Below are 25562 nucleotides of genomic sequence, written 5' to 3' on the forward strand. Positions count from 1 at the left end.
TATAACTTTTTCAGTTTTCATTTTTTACAACCTATTTATATGATGTTTTTCAGAGTTTTTGAAGACGAATATTTTCTTCGAATACATGAAAACTCTAGCTTTTATTGTTCCGAAGATATTTCAAAAATAGATTTTTTAAATGAATTTTATGAAATTTTAAAAAATATCGTATTCGCCATTTTTTGCCCAATTATAACTGTAATCATGACTTTATTTATAGTTCAAAAATAATTATCTTTTATTTGCCCCAAATGAGTGATATTGTTATTCAAAACAACCCCATTTTTGGCGAAAAAGTGCTCATAACTTTTCAACGCAAATAGCTAGATATATAGTGCCATGAAACAATCTTAAAGTTGTCTTTGACTACCTAAGTTTTTAATAAATACCGCAAAAGTTATTGGAATAAAACTGTAGTTCGAAGAAACACCCTAAGCTCCGACTTTAAATTTATTGTAAAATAAAAAGTATGACAGATAGAGCTTACATGTCTTCAGCAAACTTTTCCGAAATTTGTCGTTCTACAACTTCGCTGAAAGTTGTTTGGCTCTAGCTAGAATGATTAAAAAGTTAATTTTTTGATCTTGGTAAAATTAGAACCACCCTAACTGTTGTTTTAACAAAAAGATGGGGTTCATAAACTACGAAAACTTCTCCAAAGACTTAATAAGGCAAAGTTGTTTAGTTTTAGTAAAATCTCAAAATTCCTGTTAAATTTACATTCTGGACCACTGTGCACTGTAACGAAAAAGAAAACATCAACACTCATTTTACAAATATATTTCTTGCGCCTTTTCCGTTTTGAATACTGAATAAACAGTTCATATACACTCGTTACATTTCCGTTGAGTATTATTACAGTAAACCTATCGCTAGAATTATTTTCTTATTCTTTTTGAAAATTTTCTCAACTCTTAGTAATCATAGGGTTTAAATAGCATCTACATAAATCGCATACAAATAATGGCAATAGTCCAATCTTTTCCACATGGCTAAGGCTTTTGTGCTCCGAATAAAGCTTATCTAAACTAAACTCTGTCTATTAGTTATTGGAGTGACCCTACATGTCACCTTCGGTACCGTTGTTGTTCCGAATGGAAAGTCTTTGGATTTTCATGCCCTCTACGGCTGCCACGGATGATGGCTGTGAGGCTTGACAGTCGTCGACGCCGATCCGCTGTAGTCGTAGCTTTCGTTGGACTCCTCCAAGCTGTGCGAGTGGAAATGCTGGTGCTGCTTGCCATCGTTTTCGTGCGAGTTTATCGAAATGTAGTTCGGACTGCTCGGTGCTGCCGGAAGGTATGTGTTGGACGGTTTCGGCGGAAGGTAGCCGGTGTTCGGTTTCGACTGAACCGGTGGCAGATATGACTTGGTGGGTTGTTCGTAGGTTACCTTGTTCTGGACTTTCGGAGGCAGAAATTGCAGTGCTGGAGCCAGGTATGCATTGTGGAAAGAAGATGATGTGGCTGGTTGGTTGTGCGAATAATCGGAGAATTCGTTTGTTGATCCTAGATATGTGGATGGTTTGAATGGTTTCTGAGTGTGTATGGAGGTGTGCAGTTGGGAGACGGGTTGAGAGGGAGCATGGAAAGTTAAGGGCTTTATAGCCGAAATGTATTTGTTTCCGGAGTACAGATCAGGCACGTGTGAGTTTGACGGAGTTGCATAGTGGCGTAGTCCTTTTATGCCACTAGCGTAGGATGGTTCGCTGGGAGTGTTTGGATGAGCGCCATAACTAGAAGGAAGGAATGTGCTCATCGGTGATGAAGGCGGGATTCCATATGAAGACGATGGTATTTCGTGGATTTTCAGCATTGGAGATTTGTACTGACTAATAGGATCATAGCTGAATGTATTGTCCCATCCGCCACCGGTTGGTACAGCTCGAATGGTAAGCGCAGGGTTGGGCGAGTGTAGTGCCTTAATAATTTCAGATAGCTCCTTAGAGCTGATGCTATACTTTACCGGACTGTCGGCAAAGGAGTTAAAACCGTGCTGATTGGCGGGTGAAAAGAGCGTCGGTTGTGCAAATTTGTACGGCGTCGCGTAGTATTTGTAACCGGAATAATGTGGGACGTTGTACAATGGTTGAGGCATTCCATAGTTGAAACCAGAAATAGTTGGAGCGATAAATTCCATCGGTCCGTATCCAGCCGGTGCTTCACGCTTTCCATGCGGAACTTTTGCCGAAGTTTTTGACGATGTTGACGCTGGTGCTGCTGCCAACTTGGATGGTGGATCTTTTGCGGCCAATGCAGTTGCTGTTAGCAGCACAATGGCTGTTATCCTGAGGCACTGTAATGACAAAAAACGAGTCTATATTATTTTATTCTGAAATGATCTTTTTTATAGTTTTCCAATGAAATGATCAATCGCGTTTAAGATTTTTAACGGTCAAATCCCGATAGGTCTTCGAGTATAGCCAACAGTCTCTTCAATGGAGTTGGAATATTGACAATAATCAACTCATTGATCAATATATTGATAGTGCGAGTTCGTCTAAAATACTTTAGAGTTTCAATATGGAGAGAAGAAGGGAGTAATACCGTAAACTTTTTTACGTTGTTCTGCAGCCGTAATTTTCAACAGAATATGATAATTGAACATTCGTTCAAATCTATGGTGTCACAAAAACGTGTGTTGTACAAAAGGAGCCACACCTTTACCCACGAAAACAAAAGATGGCTATTATTGTGTGGCGACAAGGATCCTGCCTTTCAGACAATTAGTAAATAATTCTATTCGTTTGGTTTTAACAAATTAATGAGAAATGGCGAAGAAGATTGCTATTTTAAACCACCAAAGACAGTCAAAATACTCAGTGTGCTTTTTGTTTCTGTCCGAAGAACACAAAAAGCTATTTCTTCAATTCTTGCTGAGGTGATCTGTCGTTATGAGTGAGATACCGAATCAAGACGTGGTGCTTCTGGAAAATACGGTGGCTATTGACTTCCGGTATTTTCTCATAAGACTGAGCATTCGTGGTATGGAACATTTGCTGCAAATGAACATGAAGCTTAGGCTTACCGAAGTCATCTTAATCGAGTTCTACCTTGTCAGGCATTCGGTGATGATAACATTTAACAAAATTGGCCTATGCAAAAAAACTTTTTACATGATAACTTAAAACACGTAGAAGTGTATGACAATACTTAAGTTACAAAATCTGGCAGCAGTTCTGATAATATTGACAACTACAGGAGCTGCATAGGAGCCTGTTCTAACGGCCCTGCTACTTTTAGTTTTCTGATCTGTATACTTCACATCCTTGCCCTCACATGAGTACTATGGCTCTAAATTTTCCCTACCAAGTATTCTCTAGCTAATTGAATGTCGTTAAAATACATAAAAGAAAATGTGACTACATATAGTCGTAATAAAAAAGGAAAATAGGAGCTTCGTCAAGTACCTCAAAATCAATAGCCATACCATGAGTGAGGAAGTTCACACTTGTGACTCGTAAGAGCAAGAAGCTAATCGCGAACATGAAGGCAACAGCCACGATGATGACACAAAGGTGTACAATAACGAGATAGAAATGAGCGAGGCCCAAGATGAAGTGGGAGAGGAAACACATACTTTTCGCTTCGTAAACAGTTCTCCACGTGCAATGGCTAGTCGCTCCCGTGAGATTTGCCAGACAACCAATAAAAGTCTGATCACTAAAATTCTCTAAATTGAACACTCTATAGGTAATTTCCACGTTGAAAAAAAATCCCTGATGTAGTACTAGAAATTGGCCAGAGTAAAGTGTATCATTTATATGACAAACATAAATGATCCCAGCCATGGCACCATGTTATGACGTCCGATGGGTGGTGCGTCCAACGTCCGGGAAATTATGACACATCAGGCTGCGTCATAACACCCGAAAACAGATGTGCGTCATAATTCCCGGACGTTATAACGCACATATGATTTCGGAGCTTATGTAGCAGTCGATATCTTGGACACTGTGACGCACTTATAGTTTCGGATATTGTGACGCATAATGCGCCATAATGTCCCAGGTCATATCGCCCCAAAATAAAGTGCGTCATAACGGCCGGGACATATGTTCGTCATAAAGTCCGCAATCGTTCTAATGTCACAACGTCCGAAATCCGTACTCCGTCAAAATATCTGAGATTACATGACGCCCATGAAATTGGGTTGTTATGACGCAGAAGCACTGCGTCATAAAGTCCAGGATTCAATGACACACTCATAGTTTCCGATATTATGAAGTATTATGTGTTATAACGCCCCAGATCATAAGATCCCAAAGAAGGACGCGTCATGATGTCTGGGTCAATTTGACGCACCAGGCTGCGTCATAATATCCGAATGCTGGTGTTTGTCGTAAGTTCCCGGACTTTATAACGCATATTTGTTTTCGGATCTTATGACGCACGTTCGTTTTTGGATCTTATATCGCAGTCGATTTCGTGGACACTGTGACACACTTATAGTTTTGGATATGGTGACGCATAAGAACTGTTTTCATAATGTCCGAATGCTGTATGCCCTGGGACGTTATGACGCAGTGCCTATACGTCAAAAGATCCTAAACAAGAAGTGCGCCATATTATCCCGGTCTTTATGGCCCAATACCCCTGCGTCATAACATCCCCATATCAGTGTGCATCATAAGATTCCGGACATTATGTCCCAGAGCTGCTTTCGGAAGTTGTGACACAAGAATGACTTCGGATGTTATGACGCATTCTTGCTTTCGGATCTTCTGACATACTCTTGTTGATCATAATGTCCCGGACGTTATGACGCTCACTGTTTTGGGACGTTATGACCTGGGATGTTACGAAGCAGTACTTGTACGTCATATTATCTGACGCTATGTATGCGTTACGGGGTCCAAGATGTATATTGCGTTATAAAATCCGAAAACGATAGGGCGTCATAACGTCCCGAACTTTATGGCGTCCACTTATTTTCGGATTCTATGATGCTCACTTCATGCCCCAAGCAGCACTTGCAACATATTCTAGAAAAGCTATAAAAGTTATATGTTGCATTACAATGACAACAGAATTGCAAAAAACATGACTGTTGCATGTGTGAAACACAGCTGCTGCACGTTACACCTTAGTTATTTATTTGTAGTGCTAGTGTTTTGTGAAACAATCAACTTTGACACATAATATTGATGTTTTTTGCAACGTGTTTGTGACTCTACTGCACAACTAAAACAATTTTGTTGCAAGCATCATCGTGAAAACTGGAGATGACATTATTATTCAACTTGTCAGCAAATTTGATTCTGGATACACTTATAAAACTTTTACTCAACTTCAGTTTGTAACATAGTAGAAATAAAAACAACCGCCATATTTATTGATAGAATGAATTCTTTCTCGATAAAAGTTGCTGACGAACAGTTAATATGCATAGATTTTTTGAACGGAACCCAAAATTTTCATCATTAATATGCTTCAAATTTTTGATTCCTCTCGAAAAAAACATATTCGAACACAGTGCTTTGCGTACAATAAATAATTAACAAAATACGTATAAAATTTATTGAGTTTATATCAACGTTGTTTTAAGGCCCTTTAAAAATATCGAAGTATTTTCAAAAATTACTCGATTCATTTTCATTGGTTATACATTTTCACCCACATTAATGATATTGTCATATTTGAGTGTGAACATAATATTTATACTTTGTTTGCATAAAAATTTCATGAAACACATTAAGTTTCATTTCCCTTCGACAAAGTTGTTTTCAAAGCAATTGCTAGCATTATTGCAACAATCTTTGTTGTTATTATGATTCTTGGTACTTCATTCGGAACAAATGAACATGTTGCCTATAAGCTCCACCCCTTGCGCTTTTTTAATTGCATAACAGTTGAATAACGCTTGCTGCAGTAATATTTTCACAAATTAATGTTTGACATTGGTGTTGTAAAAACAGCTTATCAACATACCGTGTTGCTTGGGTGCGTCACAATATCCCAGACGTTATGACGCACCCTATTTTGGAACCAGCATCATTTACAGTTGCGTACGAAAACCCCTTCGCTACTCCACTGCAGCTCTTTGAAGTTGCCAATGCCAAAAATAGATGAAATTCTGTACCATGGATAGGCGTACTGAAATACGTTGGACGGAAAAAAATGCGAAATAAGACTTTAAACATACAAAATTATTTAGTCTTTGACCCAATCTTCTTTGAAAAAGCAAAGCATAAATAAAATGGCGGGCATTTGAACTGAAAAATATTTTTTTCTTCAAAAAACGTTATCAATTACATTAAACAATACTTAGGGGGAAGACCTTTTGCCGTATATACGATCTAATACATGATCGCGAAAAACCCTTTGAAAGGAAAGTGTGCGCAGTCGGTAGAGGAAATCATAAGTTTTCGCAAATAGGTTGACAGATTTCGACGTTATGGCTCATAACCTATTTTTAGGTAATTTGGCCCAGCTCTTATTTTTTATTGTATATTTACTGCAAAATTTTACATATCGAAGAGAACTTTTCTAGTCACAATTCGAAATTTAATAAAAATCGAATAGGAATAACTTAGGCCGAAATAGGATTTCATTTCTATTGCAAAAAATCGATAAGAAATGGTAGGTCCGAATTGGAACAGGGTTGGGGTAATTCGGACCTTTCGTGTGCCTGTGAGCAGAACATTTAAAAACAAAATGAGGCAAAATATCGGAAAAAATCGCCTTAGAAAAAAATGTGCGCGATTGATTAGGCTTTCAGGCAAAACATATTTATTTGTGAATCGGTTGACAAGTTCCAGTTCTATAGCTTACTAGGTCCGAATTGGCCCAGCTCCCCCTACAATTAAAATTTGAAACCAAAGACATGACGAACTTCTGGCTGCTGTTACTGTTTTCCATAAATTTTCGGCAACTTTTGATAATAGCAAGAGGTGTATTTTTGCAAGAGGTGTATTTTGAGCGTAAATGTATCTGTTTTTCCACTCTGGTACTGTGAACGACAAGCTCCCAAATGATTCGTTAGTGCTCAACTAACCTCATCAGTAGCGTCTGGCTAATATGACACGTTCCCCATGTTGATCGGAGATTTGGGCTTAACCTAACCTCATACTCGTGCCATACAATATTGAAACCTCCCCCCATTATCGTTGTTAGTACACCAACCACTTCATGCTATCCCACTTGGGATCAGGGTTGCCATATTCACAGATGTCACAGATTCTTTTTTACAGATGACAGATTTTCGGCATTTTTATGAAAATTTCACAGATTTTCACAGATTTTTGGAAGCATTGTGATTTTTCACAGATTTTTTGGAAATTTATCACAGATTTTTTCCTGTTTTGGTCATCAAATAAAAATAAAGCAAATAAAATCTCTCAAAATATGTCTCAATGAGTGTGTGTGTCGCCATAACATGAATAGTAAAGAGGTGCTTTAGCGAGTAGATCGGTTTTAATCTTTCTATGATCTGATGGCTGATTTTTTTCTAGTAATTTCAGTACACTTCAATTAAATTTTTATGCGAAGAATGCGTTACGTACTACATGCACTGTTAATCCCGAAAAGCGCAATATTTTTATGAATTGAACAATAAAGAATAAAAACGCGTGAAAGGAAAATTCGTGAAAAAAGTTCAGGGGGCCCACGTTGGTTTTATTGAGATGCGAGCCCATTTAATCACGGATTAAATACACTCATGTATAATTAAGCCCTAGCCATAGGACTAACGGAAGTGATTTTGTGCTTTCTTTCAATTCGATGCCAATTGTAACCCGCCAGGGTAACAATTTAGCACTGGGTGGAAATATACCATTCATTGGGCATACACTCCGTAGAGTGTATTTGTTTACATGTTATTATGCTCACCGCTATTCGATACCGTTCACATTTAGTTTGTAATTTTTTGTATAGTTTCGCGTTTGTGAACGGTTTTGTGCGTACAGATAGGGTGTAGAAAATTTTGTTTTATGTTTGTGTATTAATAACATAGGGCTTAAGTAGACTACCGCTCTACTCTTGCGAAAATACGGGTACAGATAGGGTGTAGAAAATTTTGTTTTATGTTTGTGTATTAATAACATAGGGCTTAAGTAGACTACCGCTCTACTCTTGCGAAAATACGGGTGCACTGGTTATGTTGCTCACCGTTGACAGCTATGCGACAAGGCGGTTGGCGGTTTGTTTTGGTCGAGTGCGAAAGGCGGCCATCGTGATATGAGAGAGTGACGAGCCACGGCAGTGAACAGACACCCAGAATAATCGATCCTTTTTCGGGACAGTTTCCCGCCACTAGTGCCAGTGAGGCAGAGTGCGCGCGTGCGACGGCAAGTTATACCGTCGAAAGTGCCGGCCCGTGGTTCGGGCACACGTAAGTACGGTATTGATTCGCCATAAGGGGATAGCTAATCGCTAAGGAGTGCTTTCGCTTCCCCGGGTAAACGAGAAGGAGTCAAAACACCGACCGTTCTCACTGTGGAGGATCAGTTGAACGAGCCTAGCTCTCCTCCACAGTTAATCGCCAAGGAGAACGAAGCAGGGCGGACAAAAGTTTCCCCTGGGAAGTGCACTGCGGTGACTTCCGGGATCGCTTGCGGCGAGCAAGTCGATCCGGCGATAATTCGCCAACGTCGGTAGGGAGGTTCCAACAAAGGAGCCAAGCTCACCTCCCTAGCTAAACGCCAAGGACCGCTGCCGGAGCAGCCAACGTCATTCCGGGAGAACTAGGCCGTTGTAGTCCCGGCCGGTTGGAAGAAACCGCCCGTCCTCCCGCCAACGGTAGCAGTAGATCGACGAGATCCAGCAGCGCACAGTACAGGAAGAGAAAGTGGAGGAATAAAAGTCGGTTAAACTTATTAATTTATTTTGTTTGTTTATCTTTTTGTTGTGAAACGAAAATCCGAAATTCTGTACAGGCACCTAGGCCGCCCTAAAAAGAAGGGTACGCCTGGCAAACAAGAACCCGAGTAGCGGACAAACCCCTACTTACACAATTACTGAAAAAAATACTTATTAGTTCATCAATTAGTATCTATCAATGATTGATTCCAATTTTTGCTTCTAGGTTAAGTTCACACGGCGAACTTAATGTTGAGCCCAGTAGTACCATTTCAGTCCTGCAATCAAACAAACATTACAGTTTGCCCAAAAAACAAATTAAAAAGCACTCAAAACCTATTTTTATGGGAAAAATGATCACAATCAAAGAAAAAAATACGGAACCCCGTTAAATCACTGAAGAATGCTAAAAACTAACGTTGGCTTTTCTAGCGATTCGCAAGTTTTTTAATCGTTTTTTTACACGGCTCATAGTACTAGCTTAACTGAGCCGTGAATCTTTGATACGGTTTAGGCTGACGAAATAGAGACATTGATTAAATTGGGACATAATTTTTCGAGTGTAGAACGACTTTGTTTTCACTTACTTGGAGTCAGCGGCGTTGCCAGAAGCTCGGTTTTGTGGGGATTTGGTGAAAATCCAGCTAACTGTGAAAATGACATAATTCCGAAAACATTGAAATTTTAAAAATTTCGATGAACTTTCCTAACAGAAAACAGCGCATCTTTAGATATAGTAATTTGATTGCTGATTATCCATGAAGTAGTAATGGAGAATTCATTCTTCAAAAAAAATAGTAATGACACATTCTTTCGTGACGTTTACAACAATTTGACGAATCTTCATAAAAAATATGATATAACTTTATCAAATGAACGTCTACATCAAAATTTATTACAGATTCGGAAAGTAGACAAAATTTCACGAAAGATTCAATTAACATAAACTGAATATACTAGAATTTGATGATTTGACTTTTATTGAAATAGAGGAGACCGGGGATAGTTGGCGGTGTTTTCAGTTTTCATTTTTTACCGCCTTGATTTTGGTAGATCTCGCAAAATAGAACACGTTACATGAAAGGGCAGCCTGTTGGCAACATCTCTGCATTTAACGAAAATGATTGATACGTTGTCTTCATTTCTAGAGACAAAAATATGTGACGCAGAAAAGCCGCCAACTTACCCCAGCCCCGGGGTAAGTTGGCGGTATGTATGGGGTAATTTGGCGGAATGCCAGAACCCGGTTTTCATTCAGTGAAGAAATTGGCCGTAAGTCTCGAACTAAATTTGTTTGAAGAGTAAATTCTCCATACATACTTCTTGGAAGATATAACGCCAAAATACTTTCATCAGGTGTTGTGCTGTTTTACGTTGTAAAATTCTTCGAAGATTCTAACCCTCTGAAATTGGCGATTTTGAAATAATATGATCTTGACCTTAAATTACTGTTGGAAACATCTCTGAATTTTATCGAAGTATTTGTTGCGTTGTCTTTGTTTTTTATAGGCAAAAATATGTGACGCGTAAAACCCGTCAACTTACCCCGACCCCGGGGTGAGTATACGGTATGTATGGATACGCCCGAAAATAAGCAATCAAATGGAGTTTCAATTATTTCAGGAATCCTAATGGAACGTGCTGAAAATCTTTTCAAGAAAACTGTATATTAAGCGACATTTGCTATTATTTTTTTCTCTTTTTTTATTAACGACTAAAAGTGAGTCAAATTTCCTTTTTTATGTTCCTAACAATATTCAATTAGCAAGGAATTGAAAAGTGAAGTATATTTTTCAATATTGAAAACCATACTACTCAAGGGAGAGCAATGAGTTGAAGTTGCTATTATATTTCAGTCTTATTACGCCGGCACTTTGACTTCGACAAGTTATCCATTTTCGAAAGCAAACTTTCGAAATTCTTCAGGCAATTGGTCGAAGTAAGTATTCCCTGCATTTACGAGATATACAAGAAAAAGAATTCCAGAAATAAAAAAGTTTTATGACTTTCTTTGCACTGGAAATAGTACCGGCAACTTACCCCAACCGCATATTTTGTAAAAAAAACTATTTAAAAAAAAATCTTTTGTTCATGAATAGTTTCAATATGTATACGAAAGTTGAAAGCTCTTTTTAAGCACCATCGAAAAATATATTCGAGAAATAGATTGAAAATCACCCAAAATAACACAAAGTGTTTAAGATTCAGAAAACACAATATCTTACACAAATTCTGCAAAGCAAAATGTTTTGCAACAAAAACACATTGGATAATGGGTTTCACATAACTTAAGGTACACCCCGAGTGGTAGCGCTATATGTCTAATATAAATAGGGGAAAAGGGATTCCGCCAACGAGCCCCGGGCTCCCCTAAGTTGATTTATTCTGCAAAAATGCCTATTACGATTCCGCAAACAATTTTGCGGAAATTAACAAAAACGTTGGAAAGTGGCTAAAAATGTTTTCATGAAAAAAACAAATTTTAAGTCTTCCATATAAAATATTCAATAACTTATATACTATTAAAGTTAGATATATATATTGTCATTATTGAGTGCTAGAAAGTTTGTGGTGTGAAAAAATAGCCGCTTGATAAACAAAACCTTTCGTAAATTTTATTTATTTAGTGTATATTGCACGAACGTTATCGTTGATAACGACGTTATTTTTCGTGAATGAAACGAAATGTTTCGTTTATTTTAATAAACGTTTGTGTATATTACGAACAATCTCGTTTGTCGCACGAATGAATTTCGTTCATCTGAGAGAACTTTTCGTATTTAATTTTTGACATTGCTCCGACAGAGAAAAACTCAAACTTATTCATACAAAACCAACGAGCAGTTCGCGATGGCTCAACTGAATCCGTACTGTTCCGGATTCTGGATCAACTAGAAGCGAAAGAGGTTCAGGAAATCTTCCCAAATCCGGCGGACATGGATACGGTTACTAAACAGACCGAGACCGTCGTGTTGATCAACAATTATCAGACGTATAGTAACAAGGACTCCATATTCTTCGTCTATTGAAGCTCTTTTGACGTTGACGGTTTGACAAATGGTGCTCATAAATATTATTAAGACTTTCGTATATGGCAGCGAACAATTCGTCTGCCTAATGAAGACGTTTCGTAATAAGCCAACAAAAGTCGTTTCGTGGTTTTCGCGAAAAACTCGTAATAAAAAATAAAAGTGTTTCAATAGAACTACGAACGATTCATCATATGTACGAAACATTCGTATATTTTATGAAAATTGTCTGTACGAAACTAATTCGTAGTAATTTACGAATATATTCTATCAGTGTGGGCATATATTTGGAAACCAATGAAATAAACAAAACTAAGACCACCTAACCCACCCCACACGAAGTTACTAGCTACGCCACTTTGAACCTGTCGTATTTTATCAAGTGGACCGCATATTTTATTTACATTCAAACTAACGTTCTGTTTGTTTGAACGTTCTACGAATAAGGTATCTTTTCAATACTAAAATAAACTAAACGTTGCAAAATGTACAATTGAAATTTTATAACTGACAATAAATGTTACGGAATAATTCAAAACTGTAATGATATCATTTTGGGGTAGGTACATATTCGCACGAAGTTTGTTGTTCCAAATTACATCTAATATGGCTCCTTATTTCTATTTACACTTTGTTCAAATTAGTTCTAGTATAGGTTGTTCATAATTTTGTTCGTGGAACGCTTCTACACTTTTTAAGGACGAAATACGTTGTAGTTGTTCACCAGATTCAGTGCATAATGTTTATCCTCATTATGTAATATTTTGAAACTGTTCTACTCCTTTAAGTCGAACACAATTTCAATAAAGCAAATCCTGTTGTGTATGATGAATTCATCTTAGTTGTTTTTTGTAGTGAAGAACACGTTTGATCTATCGAAAGTCACAGGATATTCACAAATGCTCATTAACAAACTCTGCTTCATAAAATCTCCAGTCATGCACTGTCTTCATTATCAGCATATCAATTTTACAAATTCAATAAAACAATTATTCGTGTCCAACAATCCGCATTATTTGACACTAACCATCATTTTCAATTCGGCCACTTGCAAACAGTTTTGTTTATCTTCTCACAGCAACCGGCTTGCCTGATACGTATTCAAAATATCCTTCAACTCCACCCGAACACTCGAAACACCAATAAACGCAATGAAAACCGAAAGGCACTTCAAATTCATTAACTTCCAAGAAAACCAAAAAAACCGGCAATGCTTTCCACCAGCGGTCGACAATAATGGAATGCGCCGAAGCTGCCAAAAATCACTTGTTTATATACGACAACCCGGTTCTTCTCACAGCCGCAGTCAGCGTCGCGCCATCGCTGCCATCTCCAACACCACCAGCTCAACAGTTTGACATGATGCCGTACCATTGGGTCGGTTCATTTCCATTTGCTACGGATCATGGAGTTCGCGCAAAAAATCACCCGAATGGGGTTTTGTCCTGTGCCGTGATCTATAAAGCGACGCGATGGCCGATGGCTACAGGCAGGTTCAATAAAAAAATTCAAACGCCGACATGCGACCCGCGGCGGCTCTTCGTAAGGAAAACTGGTATCAATCAGAGTGCAAGCGAGCGTAAGTGAGAGAGAATGGAAAAGTTTTTTTTTTGCTTTCCCGCCAATGCACTGCTGGCTCAAAACAATTTGCATTGCAGAACACCTTCACTCATCTGCCTATAAAATGTGAGCAGTTCAGTTGAAGGAGTTGGGCTCGATCACTTGCCCTAAAGCGAAAATGATTTATATATTACATATATCCAAACAACCTCAGTTATAAGTAGCAAATATATGGGGAAAATCTACAATACAATTCCATTACTGTAAAACTACACATCTTTGATTAATGGATCAAGGGAAATGAAAAAATTCTACTCACTCCGTTTTTCATTGAATAACCCCAGAGCAGTGGTAGCATTTCCGAGTAGAAAAGCAGGCCACTAGACGAATTTTATTCGTGCTTCTGCTCAAAAGTGCAACACCACTGCAATCCACTGCTCCGTGTTTTGACTGAAAATCGACATTGTGCCCATGGAAACGTTAATGTGTGTCTATTATGGTTACGCGAGACGACGTTTTTATATGCATATTTTAGACACCTACTTTCGTATGGTGCGAAGATAAAAAGATACCCAAAATACCTCTCTAGATCCTTGCCGCTGGTTGTGCTCTAGTCTCTTCGTATCGTAGTCAAACATGTAATTTTATTAATAAGTGGCAATACTTTTTTGTCTGCCGTTATCCTGTAAATAGTTTTTTTGCATTTTGGTTGAGAAGAGGGCCACTCGTGAAAACAAGTTTAATAATACATCCTACTTGGTAAATAAGGGGCTATGCCTAAATGACGTAGCATTTTAGGGGGTAGGGATGTACCAATTTTGTGGCGAAGTCTGACGAGGGAGAGTAGTTGTGCGACTTATGTAGTTGGGCGATGTTTTTGCCAATTTATGAGATAGGTATTCACCGCCAAAAAGAATCTTTACAGTAGACAAACAAGAAAGGTTTATCTTGCTAACTAGTAGACTTAGTTTGGTTGCTGAATCAAATTTTCTCTTCTGATTCAACGAAACATTTAGTAACATAGATGATTTTAAAAATTGAAACTATGGCAACTGCAGGATTGTGAACTAAGAGAACTTCTCTTCATGTTCCATGGGTTATAAAATTCAAAACAAACCTTTCACACAAGTTTTGTCATGAAATGGATTCATTTTGTATGCAATTTGCTGTTATAACGAAAATTTGGATAAAAACCGTCAAAATTGTTTTAAGGAAATATATTTGAAAGAATTATACGATTTTTTTCGTCAGCTACCAGCGTTTTGAGAGGGGGGGTCTTGGAAAATGCTAAAAGAAAGGGGAGGTTTGAATTTTATGACCAAATACTACAACGGAGAGGTAGTGGTCCAAAATTACCGAAAAGCTACGTCATTTACGCATGGTACCTAAAATATTTGTAGTCCTGAGAAAATTTGTAAAATGTTTGAATTATGAGAAATCTATAACTATTTTCAAAGGTACACACCCTCAAAATGAAAGGAGTATCCCTTCGGAAACGTTGCACTATGGGTAGAGAGGTGACCAAAAATCGAAAACTACGTCAACTCCAATTTAATTCAGTTCTATTCAGAGCTTTTATATACACTATAATTAAGAAAATTCATGGCTATCTCAGAAACATATTTGTCTTAACTAATTAATATGGATGTTTGAAAATGAAAACTTTGAAAAGAGACATTCCAGTGCGTTATTTAAACTCTTCGAATCTCTATTGGTTTTATAAATGAAACATGCTCAAATAAGTCATGTAAAAAGTAAGAACACCTGATATTATTGAAAATTCATATTTATTGTCTTGGTATGAACTATTATGAAGAAAAAAGGATCAAAGTCCAAAAATAACCACGAATTAAATCCGGGAAAAGACGTCCTCAAAGAATCCACTCTCAATGGGGGATGCAAGTACAATGTCTCTTCCAACATATCAGTTGATGTTTCAATGGCAGTAACAATTAGTAGAGAGGCGGTGAATAATTCAGTACACGTTTCGTTTGAATCATTTGTCTCATTTGATTCATTTGATTCATTTGATTCGTTTGATTCATTTGATTCATTTGATTCATTTGATTCATTTGATTCATTTGATTCATTTGATTCATTTGATTCATTTGATTCATTTGATTCATTTGATTCATTTGATTCATTTGATTCATTTGATTCATTTGATTCATTTGATTCATTTGATTCATTTGATTCATTTGATTCATTTGATTCATTTGATTCATTTGATTCATTTGATTCATTTGATTCATTTGATTCATTTGATTCATTTGATTCATTTGATTCATTTGATTCATTTGATTCATTTGATTCATTTGATTCATTTGATTCATTTGATTCATTTGATTCATTTGATTCATTTGATTCATTTGATTCATTTGATTCATTTGATTCATTTGATTCATTTGATTCGTTTGATTCATTTGATTCATTTGATTCATTTGATTCATTTGATTCATTTGATTCATTTGATTCATTTGATTCATTTGATTCATTTGATTCATTTGATTCATTTGATTCATTTGATTCATTTGATTCATTTGATTCATTTGATTCATTTGATTCATTTGATTCATTTGATTCATTTGATTCATTTGATTCATTTGATTCATTTGATTCATTTGATTCATTTGATTCATTTGATTCATTTGATTCATTTGATTCATTTGATTCATTTGATTCATTTGATTCATTTGATTCATTTGATTCATTTGATTCATTTGATTCATTTGATTCATTTGATTCATTTGATTCATTTGATTCATTTGATTCATTTGATTCATTTGATTCATTTGATTCATTTGATTCATTTGATTCATTTGATTCATTTGATTCATTTGATTCATTTGATTCATTGATTCATTTGATTCATTTGATTCATTTGATTCATTTGATTCATTTGATTCATTTGATTCGTTTAATTAATTTGATTCATTTGATTAATTTGATTTATTTTATTCATTTGATTCATTTGATTCATTTGATTCATTTGATTTATTTTATTCATTTGATTCATTTGAGTCATTTGATTCATTTGATTCATTTGATTCATTTGATTCATTTGATTCATTTGATTCATTTGATTCATTTGATTCATTTGATTCATTTGATTCATTTGATTCATTTGATTCATTTGATTCATTTGATTCATTTGATTCATTTGATTCATTTGATTCATTTGATTCATTTGATTCATTTGATTCATTTGATTCATTTGATTCATTCGATTCATTTGATTCATTTGATTCATTTGATTCATTTGATTCATTTGATTCATTTGATTCATTTGATTCATTTGATTCATTTGATTCATTTGATTCATTTGAATCATTTGATTCATTTGAATTTATTTGAATTTATTTGAATTTATTTGAATTTATTTGATTCATTTGATTCATTTGATTCATTTGATTCATTTGATTCATTTGATTCATTTGATTCATCTGATTCATTTGATTCATTTGATTCATTTGATTCATTTGATTCATTTGATTCATTTGATTCATTTGATTCATTTGATTCATTTGATTCATTTGATTCATTTGATTCATTTGATTCATTTGATTCATTTGATTCATTTGATTCATTTGATTCATTTGATTCATTTGATTCATTTGATTCATTTGATTCATTTGATTCATTTGATTCATTTGATTCATTTGATTCATTTGATTCATTTGATTCATTTGATTCATTTGATTCATTTGATTCATTTGATTCATTTGATTCATTTGATTCATTTGATTCATTTGATTCATTTGATTCATTTGATTAATTTGATTAATTTGATTAATTTGATTAATTTGATTAATTTGATTAATTTGATTAATTTGATTAATTTGATTCATTTGATTCATTTGATTCATTTGATTCATTTGATTAATTTGATTCATTTGATTCATTTGATTCATTCGATTCATTTGATTCATTTGATTCATTTGATTCATTTGATTCATTTAATTCATTTGATTCATTTGATTCATTTAATTCATTTGATTCATTTGATTCATTTGATTCATTTGATTCATTTGATTCATTTGATTCATTTGATTCATTTGATTCATTTGATTCATTTGATTCATTTGATTCATTTGATTCATTTGATTCATTTGATTCATTTGATTCATTTGATTCATTTGATTCATTTGATTCATTTGATTCATTTGATTCATTTGATTCATTTGATTCATTTGATTCATTTGATTCATTTGATTCATTTGATTCATATGATTCATATGATTCATATGATTCATTTGATTCATTTGATTCATTTGATTCATTTGATTCATTTGATTCATTTGATTCATTTGATTCATTTGATTCATTTGATTCATTTGATTCATTTGATTCGTTTGATTCATTTGATTCATTTGATTCATTTGATTCATTTGATTCATTTGATTCATTTGATTCATTTGATTCATTTGATTCATTTGATTCATTTGATTCATTTGATTCATTTGATTCATTTGATTCATTTGATTCATTTGATTCATTTGATTCATTTGATTCATTTGATTCATTTGATTCATTTGACTATTTCTAAATACAGTCCAAATTTTCATTTATCAAGCTGATTTGATTCCTGTATTTTATTATTTTGTTTTGTATTAATCATTCTATTCGTTTTACGAATTTGAGCACATTTTATTTCATTTTTTGCTGTATTTTTTATTTCGTTCGTTATTGATTTTTTATAATTTATTCTGTTTTTTTCGAGATTTTATTCGTGCAGGACTAGAAACTGTTTTCATCCCACCTCTAGTTGGGTGCTTACTTCGCATGAATTCTGCAAACTAATGAATGATCCAACAGTCCAAGTGTCGTCTCACTGCTAGGTGGATTAAATCGGGTTTTCATTGTAAATTTGCTCAGGCTGTCACTAGCACTAAATAACAAATACTCAATAAAAGTGATAGAGTTACAAGAAATTTTACAAAAGAGAGCAATACCTGTAAAGAATTAGAATTCGTGAAATTTGAGGGAATGGGAGGTTTCTGGCATGCATTATGATTTTATTGCGAATGTTTCATAGTTCCTGCTGTTCCTCCGTTACCCTCTCTCCATATACTTGTTTCAATTCTAGTTCCACATTGAAACACCTATATAAAATAAAAGGCTAAGCTTATTGTTTTAGTTTCAAACTGGAACCGGTTTAATATCACTGTAATTTATTAAATAGTTTCATTTGCTTGGTCATTTATCGATAAAGAAATACTACAGGATGTCTCTGGTAGAACAATATTTAGACAAAAAAATCAGTATCGCTGAAATATTCACTAATTGAATGCTTAGATACTCCTCTTTCATCTGAGACTAAATTTGAAATGTTCTATCGAGGGGTCTAGAACAATAATTTTTTTAACATTTTGATGATTATTTTTGAAAATTGCATTTCAATAAAAAGCTCTCAGAAGATATATCACTTTTAGGGAGATGGATCTTTGGACATACAGTATCAGAAGGAGGAGCTTGTTATGTTAAAGAATACCTCCGAAGACACCAATGTCCGACATTTAGCCAATTTCGGGATGATTTAAATTTAAAATTTGAATGATATTTTTACTCGGGCATTTTTTTTTTGTCTCTGACAGAACAATATTACCACAAGCGAATCAATATCACTGAAGTACTCACTATCCGGAAACTTGCTTCTATTTTAAACGCGACAAGTTTTGAATTGTTTTTCCAAAAGTTCTAGAACTTTTTTTAATATGAAAAATAAATATCTATGTTTATATAGTATATAAACATAGATATTTATTTTTCATATTAAAAAAAGTTCTAGAACTTTTGGAAAAACAACTCGTTTAAAATAGAAGCAAGTATATATATAATATATACATATGGACACTTCATTACTCGTTTATATGTCGATATATGAAACTTTTTTTGAAAATTGATGAATAATTAGTATAATATAGTATATAGAATAATAATATTTTCTTAGTTAATGATTTATTTGTGTTCTTTAAATTCAATTAGTTATGTATATGTATTGTTTAATACTTAAATTTAGAGCATTTTTCACAAACGTGCATCCTTTTCAGCGAGAAGTCATTTTGATGTGTACCAATTTTAATGATTACAGTGTTTGTTAGTAGACTTATTATAAGTATATTGGCCTAATATCTGCCTCCTATTTACTAATATCTGCTTCCTACTTACATGGTAAGTGAGATGAAACTGTCTTTGTAGATTAATCTTCTGAATTTGCGATCAATGCACTAAATATTACTATATTTTGCCTTAAAAATGCTATGATATAGAAAACGTTACAATTTTTCGCATCTAGCAAGTTGTGAAAATATTTAAATTAATTTCTTTTTAAATTTATTTATTTTAAATAATTGAGTTTTTGGGCCAACATAGGGTTTAAACCTGTTTTAATAACTTTTTAGGTTTTCTTCAAATCCGCAAAACAATTCGCTTTTGTTTATATTTTATGATAATAGAATTTTTTTGCTCGGGATACTTTTCCGACCCTCGTTTTGCTCAAAATTATACCAATTTTGGATTCCTCAGAATATTTTAGCTTTATTTTATGTCTTTAGATCCTTTGTTTCGTTGACTACTCAAATCAAAATACAGTAGGACTCCGTTTTTGGCAACAATTTTATTTTTTTCAGTTGCCAAAACCCGAGCCGTGCCAAAAGTGAAACCTTATTTTTAAAGTTTGGATTTTCAATTTACGACTTCAAAAATGTTTCAAGGATTTTTAATCATACGTGAAATGAAATGAGATGAAAGAAAAAATATGCAAATTCAATTTTATTCATGATTTTATCAAAATCAGACGTCGTACAGTGGGGCAAGCTTTCGACGCTCAAAACCTCTACCGCCCTGGGTATATATCCTGGAGGATTAGTGTCTTTAGTAAAGCATCTTAGATGGAAATGATCATTATTTTGACAACTTTGGTTTTAATCTAGATAAGTAGAAACTGATCTAGATCAGTTCTATCTTTTGATAGAGGTGTTCTATCAAAAAACTTTCTTCGGTAAAGTTGTTTGTTTTGATATTTCTAACACATGTATTGAAGACATTTATAATTTATATCCTATGTAGATGGCACTACATGACATTTAAAGAAATACTCGAGAAAATGAAGTTTAACATTTGTTAATGAAAAATATATCTAGAAATAAATGTTTTATTCCTAAATCTTCGAAAACATACAATAATAAAAATGCTTAAAAGAGTGATAAATGTTATCATGACATTTAAAGGTTGTTTTCATCAAAAATATTAAAAAATATGTTCCACAAAATTTGTAATAACCCACGAAGCAAGCGGCAGCTGGAATTTTGTTTGTGACTAGTAAAAACCTTTAACTTTATAACCACGAAGAGAAAAAAGTGGGGCACGGTGGGTCTTTTGCAGACAAATGAAATGAGGAAAAACATATAATTCAAGCTAAATAGTTCCCACTTCGCTAGAGAATTTTTGAGTAAACTAAAACATATGCAAATATTTTCTTGTTTTCGAATTCAAATATAATATTTCGAACTGATAATAAATTTATCAAGTAATTTATAAAGTAATCTTATTTAAGTCCATTCTGCAGTTTTCCGAATTGTAGTTCAGTCATAAGGCTGTGCTCATTCTTTGCAAGAAACGTTTATCAGTCAGTTGTCAAAATAATGCTCATTTTCATCCAAGATACTTTTCCGAAGACACAAATCCTTCAGGATACATACTCAGGGCGCTAGAGGATTTGAGCGTCGAAAGTAGCATTCTGCCCACTGTGCCGTCCTGTAGAATTCTCACAATCTTCGCGCACTTCTCGAATGCAATTCCCCTCATTACGAATATGTAAAATAGCATTTAATTCGAATCGCTTTTCTTCGGCCCACTGAACGTCAAAACTTGAACAATTCACTGAATGGTAGTGTTGATTCCGCTCCTGGGGCTGTTATGTCTTCTTTCTGAAAATTATTGAACAATTTTGTTTAAAAAACACAGCTCTTTTAAAAAATTATTAAATTCATTGCTTCTCCATAACTAACCCACCGTTGATCTTTCAAATGGAATTGATAGATTGAAAAGCGAACTGCAATGCATGAAAATATTTAGGTTTGAAGAAAACCATTTTTGTTGTAAAAATCACTTGCAACTTGTCCATATTATAGGGGAAAGTCATCGGTTGCCGGCACTGGTCGGTTGTCGGGACCCCTATGTAGCTTTTGACAGAAACCAGATATGGACATTCTGATAAATATTATTTATGTTATATATTAGCACGAGCTTTTTGTGCCGATTGCTGAAGCAGACTCGAATGTTCTGTTCTACTACCAATATATTTTTTGAACAAGTGAAATTCTACTCAAAAATTTTTTTTGATGATTTGCTTAGTGTTACAGAAAGAAGTAAATCGATCGAAAAAGTATGCGCATTGAATATTTACGATGTGAATTTATTTGCGATTCAACGTTGAATGGCGCCGAAATGTTCGCCACAAATTTTCTTTTGATCAGTTTTCAAAAAGGTTACTAAAATCGGTTGTCGGCACCCCAACATGTCGGCATCCAATTTTTTGTGGCAAATGCTCTCAATAACCTAATCAATATGGGTATTTTGGAACGGGCTTTACGAATAGATACCAGAGATCGATCTTTGGCACCATTCTGAAAACCAGGAAGGCGACTTCCGGTTTAGCGTTTTACATTTACATGAAGAAAGCCCACCTGGTCGTGTTTTCACCGCTAGGTAGCACCGTATATACCAGATTGTCACGACCAGATAATTTGGTGAGGGGGCTCGGGGTTACCCTGGAGTCCCCCTCCCGTTTTGACTGACTTCTATCTGATCTGTCTGAAGCTTTGGTAAAAAACTGGAGTGCCTGAAACTAACTCAATGGCAGTTAATGCGATCCGTCAGTGCATTAGCAGTGCGTAATATTCGCACTAGTTTTTCACATACACATATTGTGGTTCTGATGAAGAATGATGTTCATAATGCCTTTGATGGGTATTGAACTGAATAAATTTCCTTTTCCCTTTGAATCGTGATGATCATCATTCATATTTTTCCATTTTTAGTAATTTTTTTAGGGTGCCGACAACCGACCACATTTTTCAAACTGGTAAACAGTTATCATTTTACTAAATTGTTAATAAATTTTTTTAAGTTGACAAATGTAATTAAATTCTTCGATAAGTTATTAGCTAAGGCCTCTAGCTTTCTATTGGTATGCTTATTCCCATAGTAATGTTGTGAGCCAAAAACAAAAGGGGTCCGACAACCGAACACATTCCCCTACTTAAATAATGCATCTCTACACTTATTGTAATGATTAAATAAAACACGTATAGTGTAAAATATAGGTAACCCTTAAATACATATTACTGTTTTAAAACAACATTGCGAAAAACATCTCAAAATTTTCACAGTAATGTATTGAAGCTATGAGACAATTTTCACAATATTAAAAAAAATTGATTTGCGCCTTTAAGGGTTAACTCCCATCTCTACACTTATTGTAATGATTAAATAAAACACGTATAGTGTAAAATATAGGTAACCCTTAAATACATATTACTGTTTTAAAACAACATTGCGAAAAACATCTCAAAATTTTCACAGTAATGTATTGAAGCTATGAGACAATTTTCACAATATTAAAAAAAAATGATTTGCGCCTTTAAGGGTTAACTCCCATGTTTGGAAATGAAGTTAAATGTGATATAAATTGATACAAAAAAATATCTTTTGTACATTTCTAAAAGACTTGTTATGACCAACAAAAAAGTTCCCAAAAACGGAACCTATTTGTTGCCAAAATCGGAGTGTACCAAAAAGGGAGCATGCCAAAAACGGAATCTTACTGTACTTGATAAAGTGCACTTTAAAATTTCAATTTTCCCATATATGCTATAATAGAATTGCTACTTTGAACCAATAAACAATCTCTAAAACACCCTACTGCTTTCAAACATTTTCTCGCTTCCTCCAAATCAGGTAGTATGAAATGATTTTGCGGAAAATATAATTTTCTGCTGAAATGTGGACCACTGATCCTATGTGTTTTTAAAGGGAGAGCCTGTCGATCGTGTTTAAACTCTTAATTTTCAAGGAAACAAAAAACTAAAATAAAATCAAATTGAGCTAACATTGTTCGAACAAACCATAGAACAATGATAGAATTTTGAATGTAACATTAGTTACAAAGAAACCCCGAGCAAAAATATATTCCAAAGAAAAATAAATTAAAATTAAATGGTGTCTTTGAAGCATTTCATTAACGTTACAAGTCCGTTCCTCTGGCAGTGTGTGCTCACTGATTTAACCTCCTAAAGGGAAGATGTAAGTTTTGAGCTACTCATTGAAAAATTACCTAAAAGATCGAAAATGTTGAAAAAAAATAAATCTAGACCCCCGATAGAATATTTCAAAGTTATGCTCAGATGAAAGAGGAGCATCCAAGCTTTTGATTAGTGAGTATTTTGGTGATACTCATTTTTTGTTTAAATATTTTCTACCAGAGACACTGTAACTAAACCAGATTGTTTACCTGAGTTCATTACCACATTATTGAAAATTATTTTCGAGTGTTATGTCTGTTAGTCTCTGCATAAATGTTCATATATCAAAGAACGCAGTGAATTAATTATCTACAGTAAACGTCACGCTTCATTGAGCAAAATATTTTCAGTCGAATGCGAGTCCGAACATGGCGTTCTAGTAGCCTAGCCTTCGACTGCACATGCACCAACATCGGTATGCCGAGAATTGCTTGATCGGCCGAACATGAGAGGATAATTAAATAATTGTCTTACCTTTTAGCAATTATTCGAGTATAACGTTAAATAGCCGCGAATGGTAAAAAACAGAAGATCGAAAAAAAGATGAACGAACATTGAACAGTTCGACTAGAATGAGAAAATTGGAAGAAACGTGTCTGAGGAAAACCAGTAAATGCACACTATAAACATTTCATTCTTTCATATTTGATGTTCCATATCGTCGACAGCAAAATCTATGACAATTTCAACAGAATCGACATCGTTTTCTGCAATTTGATCAGCCTTGTCACAAATTAGCAATAAATTGATTCCACGTAAAGTAAAACTAATTGGTAAATGACAAAACAAAACGAAGAAGATGACAAACACTTCGTTTCATTTGGTTTGTTTTGCTTTTTTGAGATCTATCGCTTAATATTATAGACTTTTCGTTTTGGTGCGCCTATTCCAACAGTCAGCTCAACAAGTGATTTTATGTAAACTTAGGTGACGCGACAGCGAGAGTATAGGACCCATTACATGTTTAATATAGATAGCATTATCGCAACCCAGATTGAAAAGTTTCATGTTCGCCATCGATTTTCAAACTTAAAATGCACTTTCAATCTACCGCCGTCGACGAAAGGTAGTTGAAATGATTTTTCCACGGCAACAAAATTATTGAAATGATCAGTAATGATCTACCGATCCCGGAAGAAATAGTACCAGTTCGGTGCCTACCTGGAAATCATTCCAGCTTATCAAAGAAGTATCAATCTAGATGTGATGCAATCATCCACAGTGTAGCGGGGTGAAATCGTGTTAAACGTCCAAACAATTACTTCCATGATTGATGAAGAATTGGTGAGTAATGGTTGTGCAATTGGTCAACTTTATTGGTGGGTGGAAAAATGTTGATAAGCTTTCCCTAATTTACCCTCTCGTACCCTGAAACCATTAGTTTTTATTATCGAACCGATGAAATGATTGGTCTCAGACTCAGAGAAGCCCTTTTTAGAATGTACAGAGAAAAGAAAGTAGCTTATCCAAATTCACCAAATGGTGTAATTGAACCTTCTTTGTTGATTCATAAGAGACGACCACAAAAGGGCACGCAGAGGTTCGAACGAATCTCAAAAGTCTACGAAGGTTTATTCGAATTCAATCTCGTGCTCCTAATCTGATAACAAAATATTCCTAATTATTTTAATCATTCTAATTGACGAATAAATAATCTAACAATAGCTTAGAAAGGCAGTAAATCGTCAACATTTGTCACTATATGCTTTTTAACATCTAACTCAAATTAATTCAAAATGTTCCCGATATCTACAATAGCGTAGTATTGTTAATTTATGATTTTTATAGCCCTATTTGGATATATCAAATTGATAAACTTTGAAAAATAATGTTAAAATATGCTATTGAACTTTGTTATTACATAGAGATTG

General features: G+C 34.6%; 1 protein-coding gene across 4 annotated transcripts in view; it reads right to left on the bottom strand.

Moving 5' to 3' along the window:
- Positions 1-793: 793 nt before the first annotated feature.
- Positions 794-25562, bottom strand: part of LOC131684624 (uncharacterized) — a 127237-nt gene continuing 102468 nt past the window's right edge. For 2 of the 4 annotated variants that reach the window (XM_058967645.1, XM_058967647.1), the window contains one exon: positions 794-2295. In XM_058967645.1, coding sequence (XP_058823628.1) covers positions 1123-2139 — 1017 coding nt within the window. In that variant the 5' untranslated portion in view covers positions 2140-2295 and the 3' untranslated portion in view covers positions 794-1122. Of the gene's footprint in view, positions 2296-5930; positions 6004-12854; positions 13051-25562 lie in introns of those variants that run through there. The other 2 variants (XM_058967644.1, XM_058967646.1) reach the window with 2 other exon arrangements.

This window comes from Topomyia yanbarensis, chromosome 2, assembly GCF_030247195.1.
Source record: "Topomyia yanbarensis strain Yona2022 chromosome 2, ASM3024719v1, whole genome shotgun sequence".
Lineage (NCBI taxonomy): Eukaryota > Metazoa > Arthropoda > Insecta > Diptera > Culicidae > Topomyia > Topomyia yanbarensis.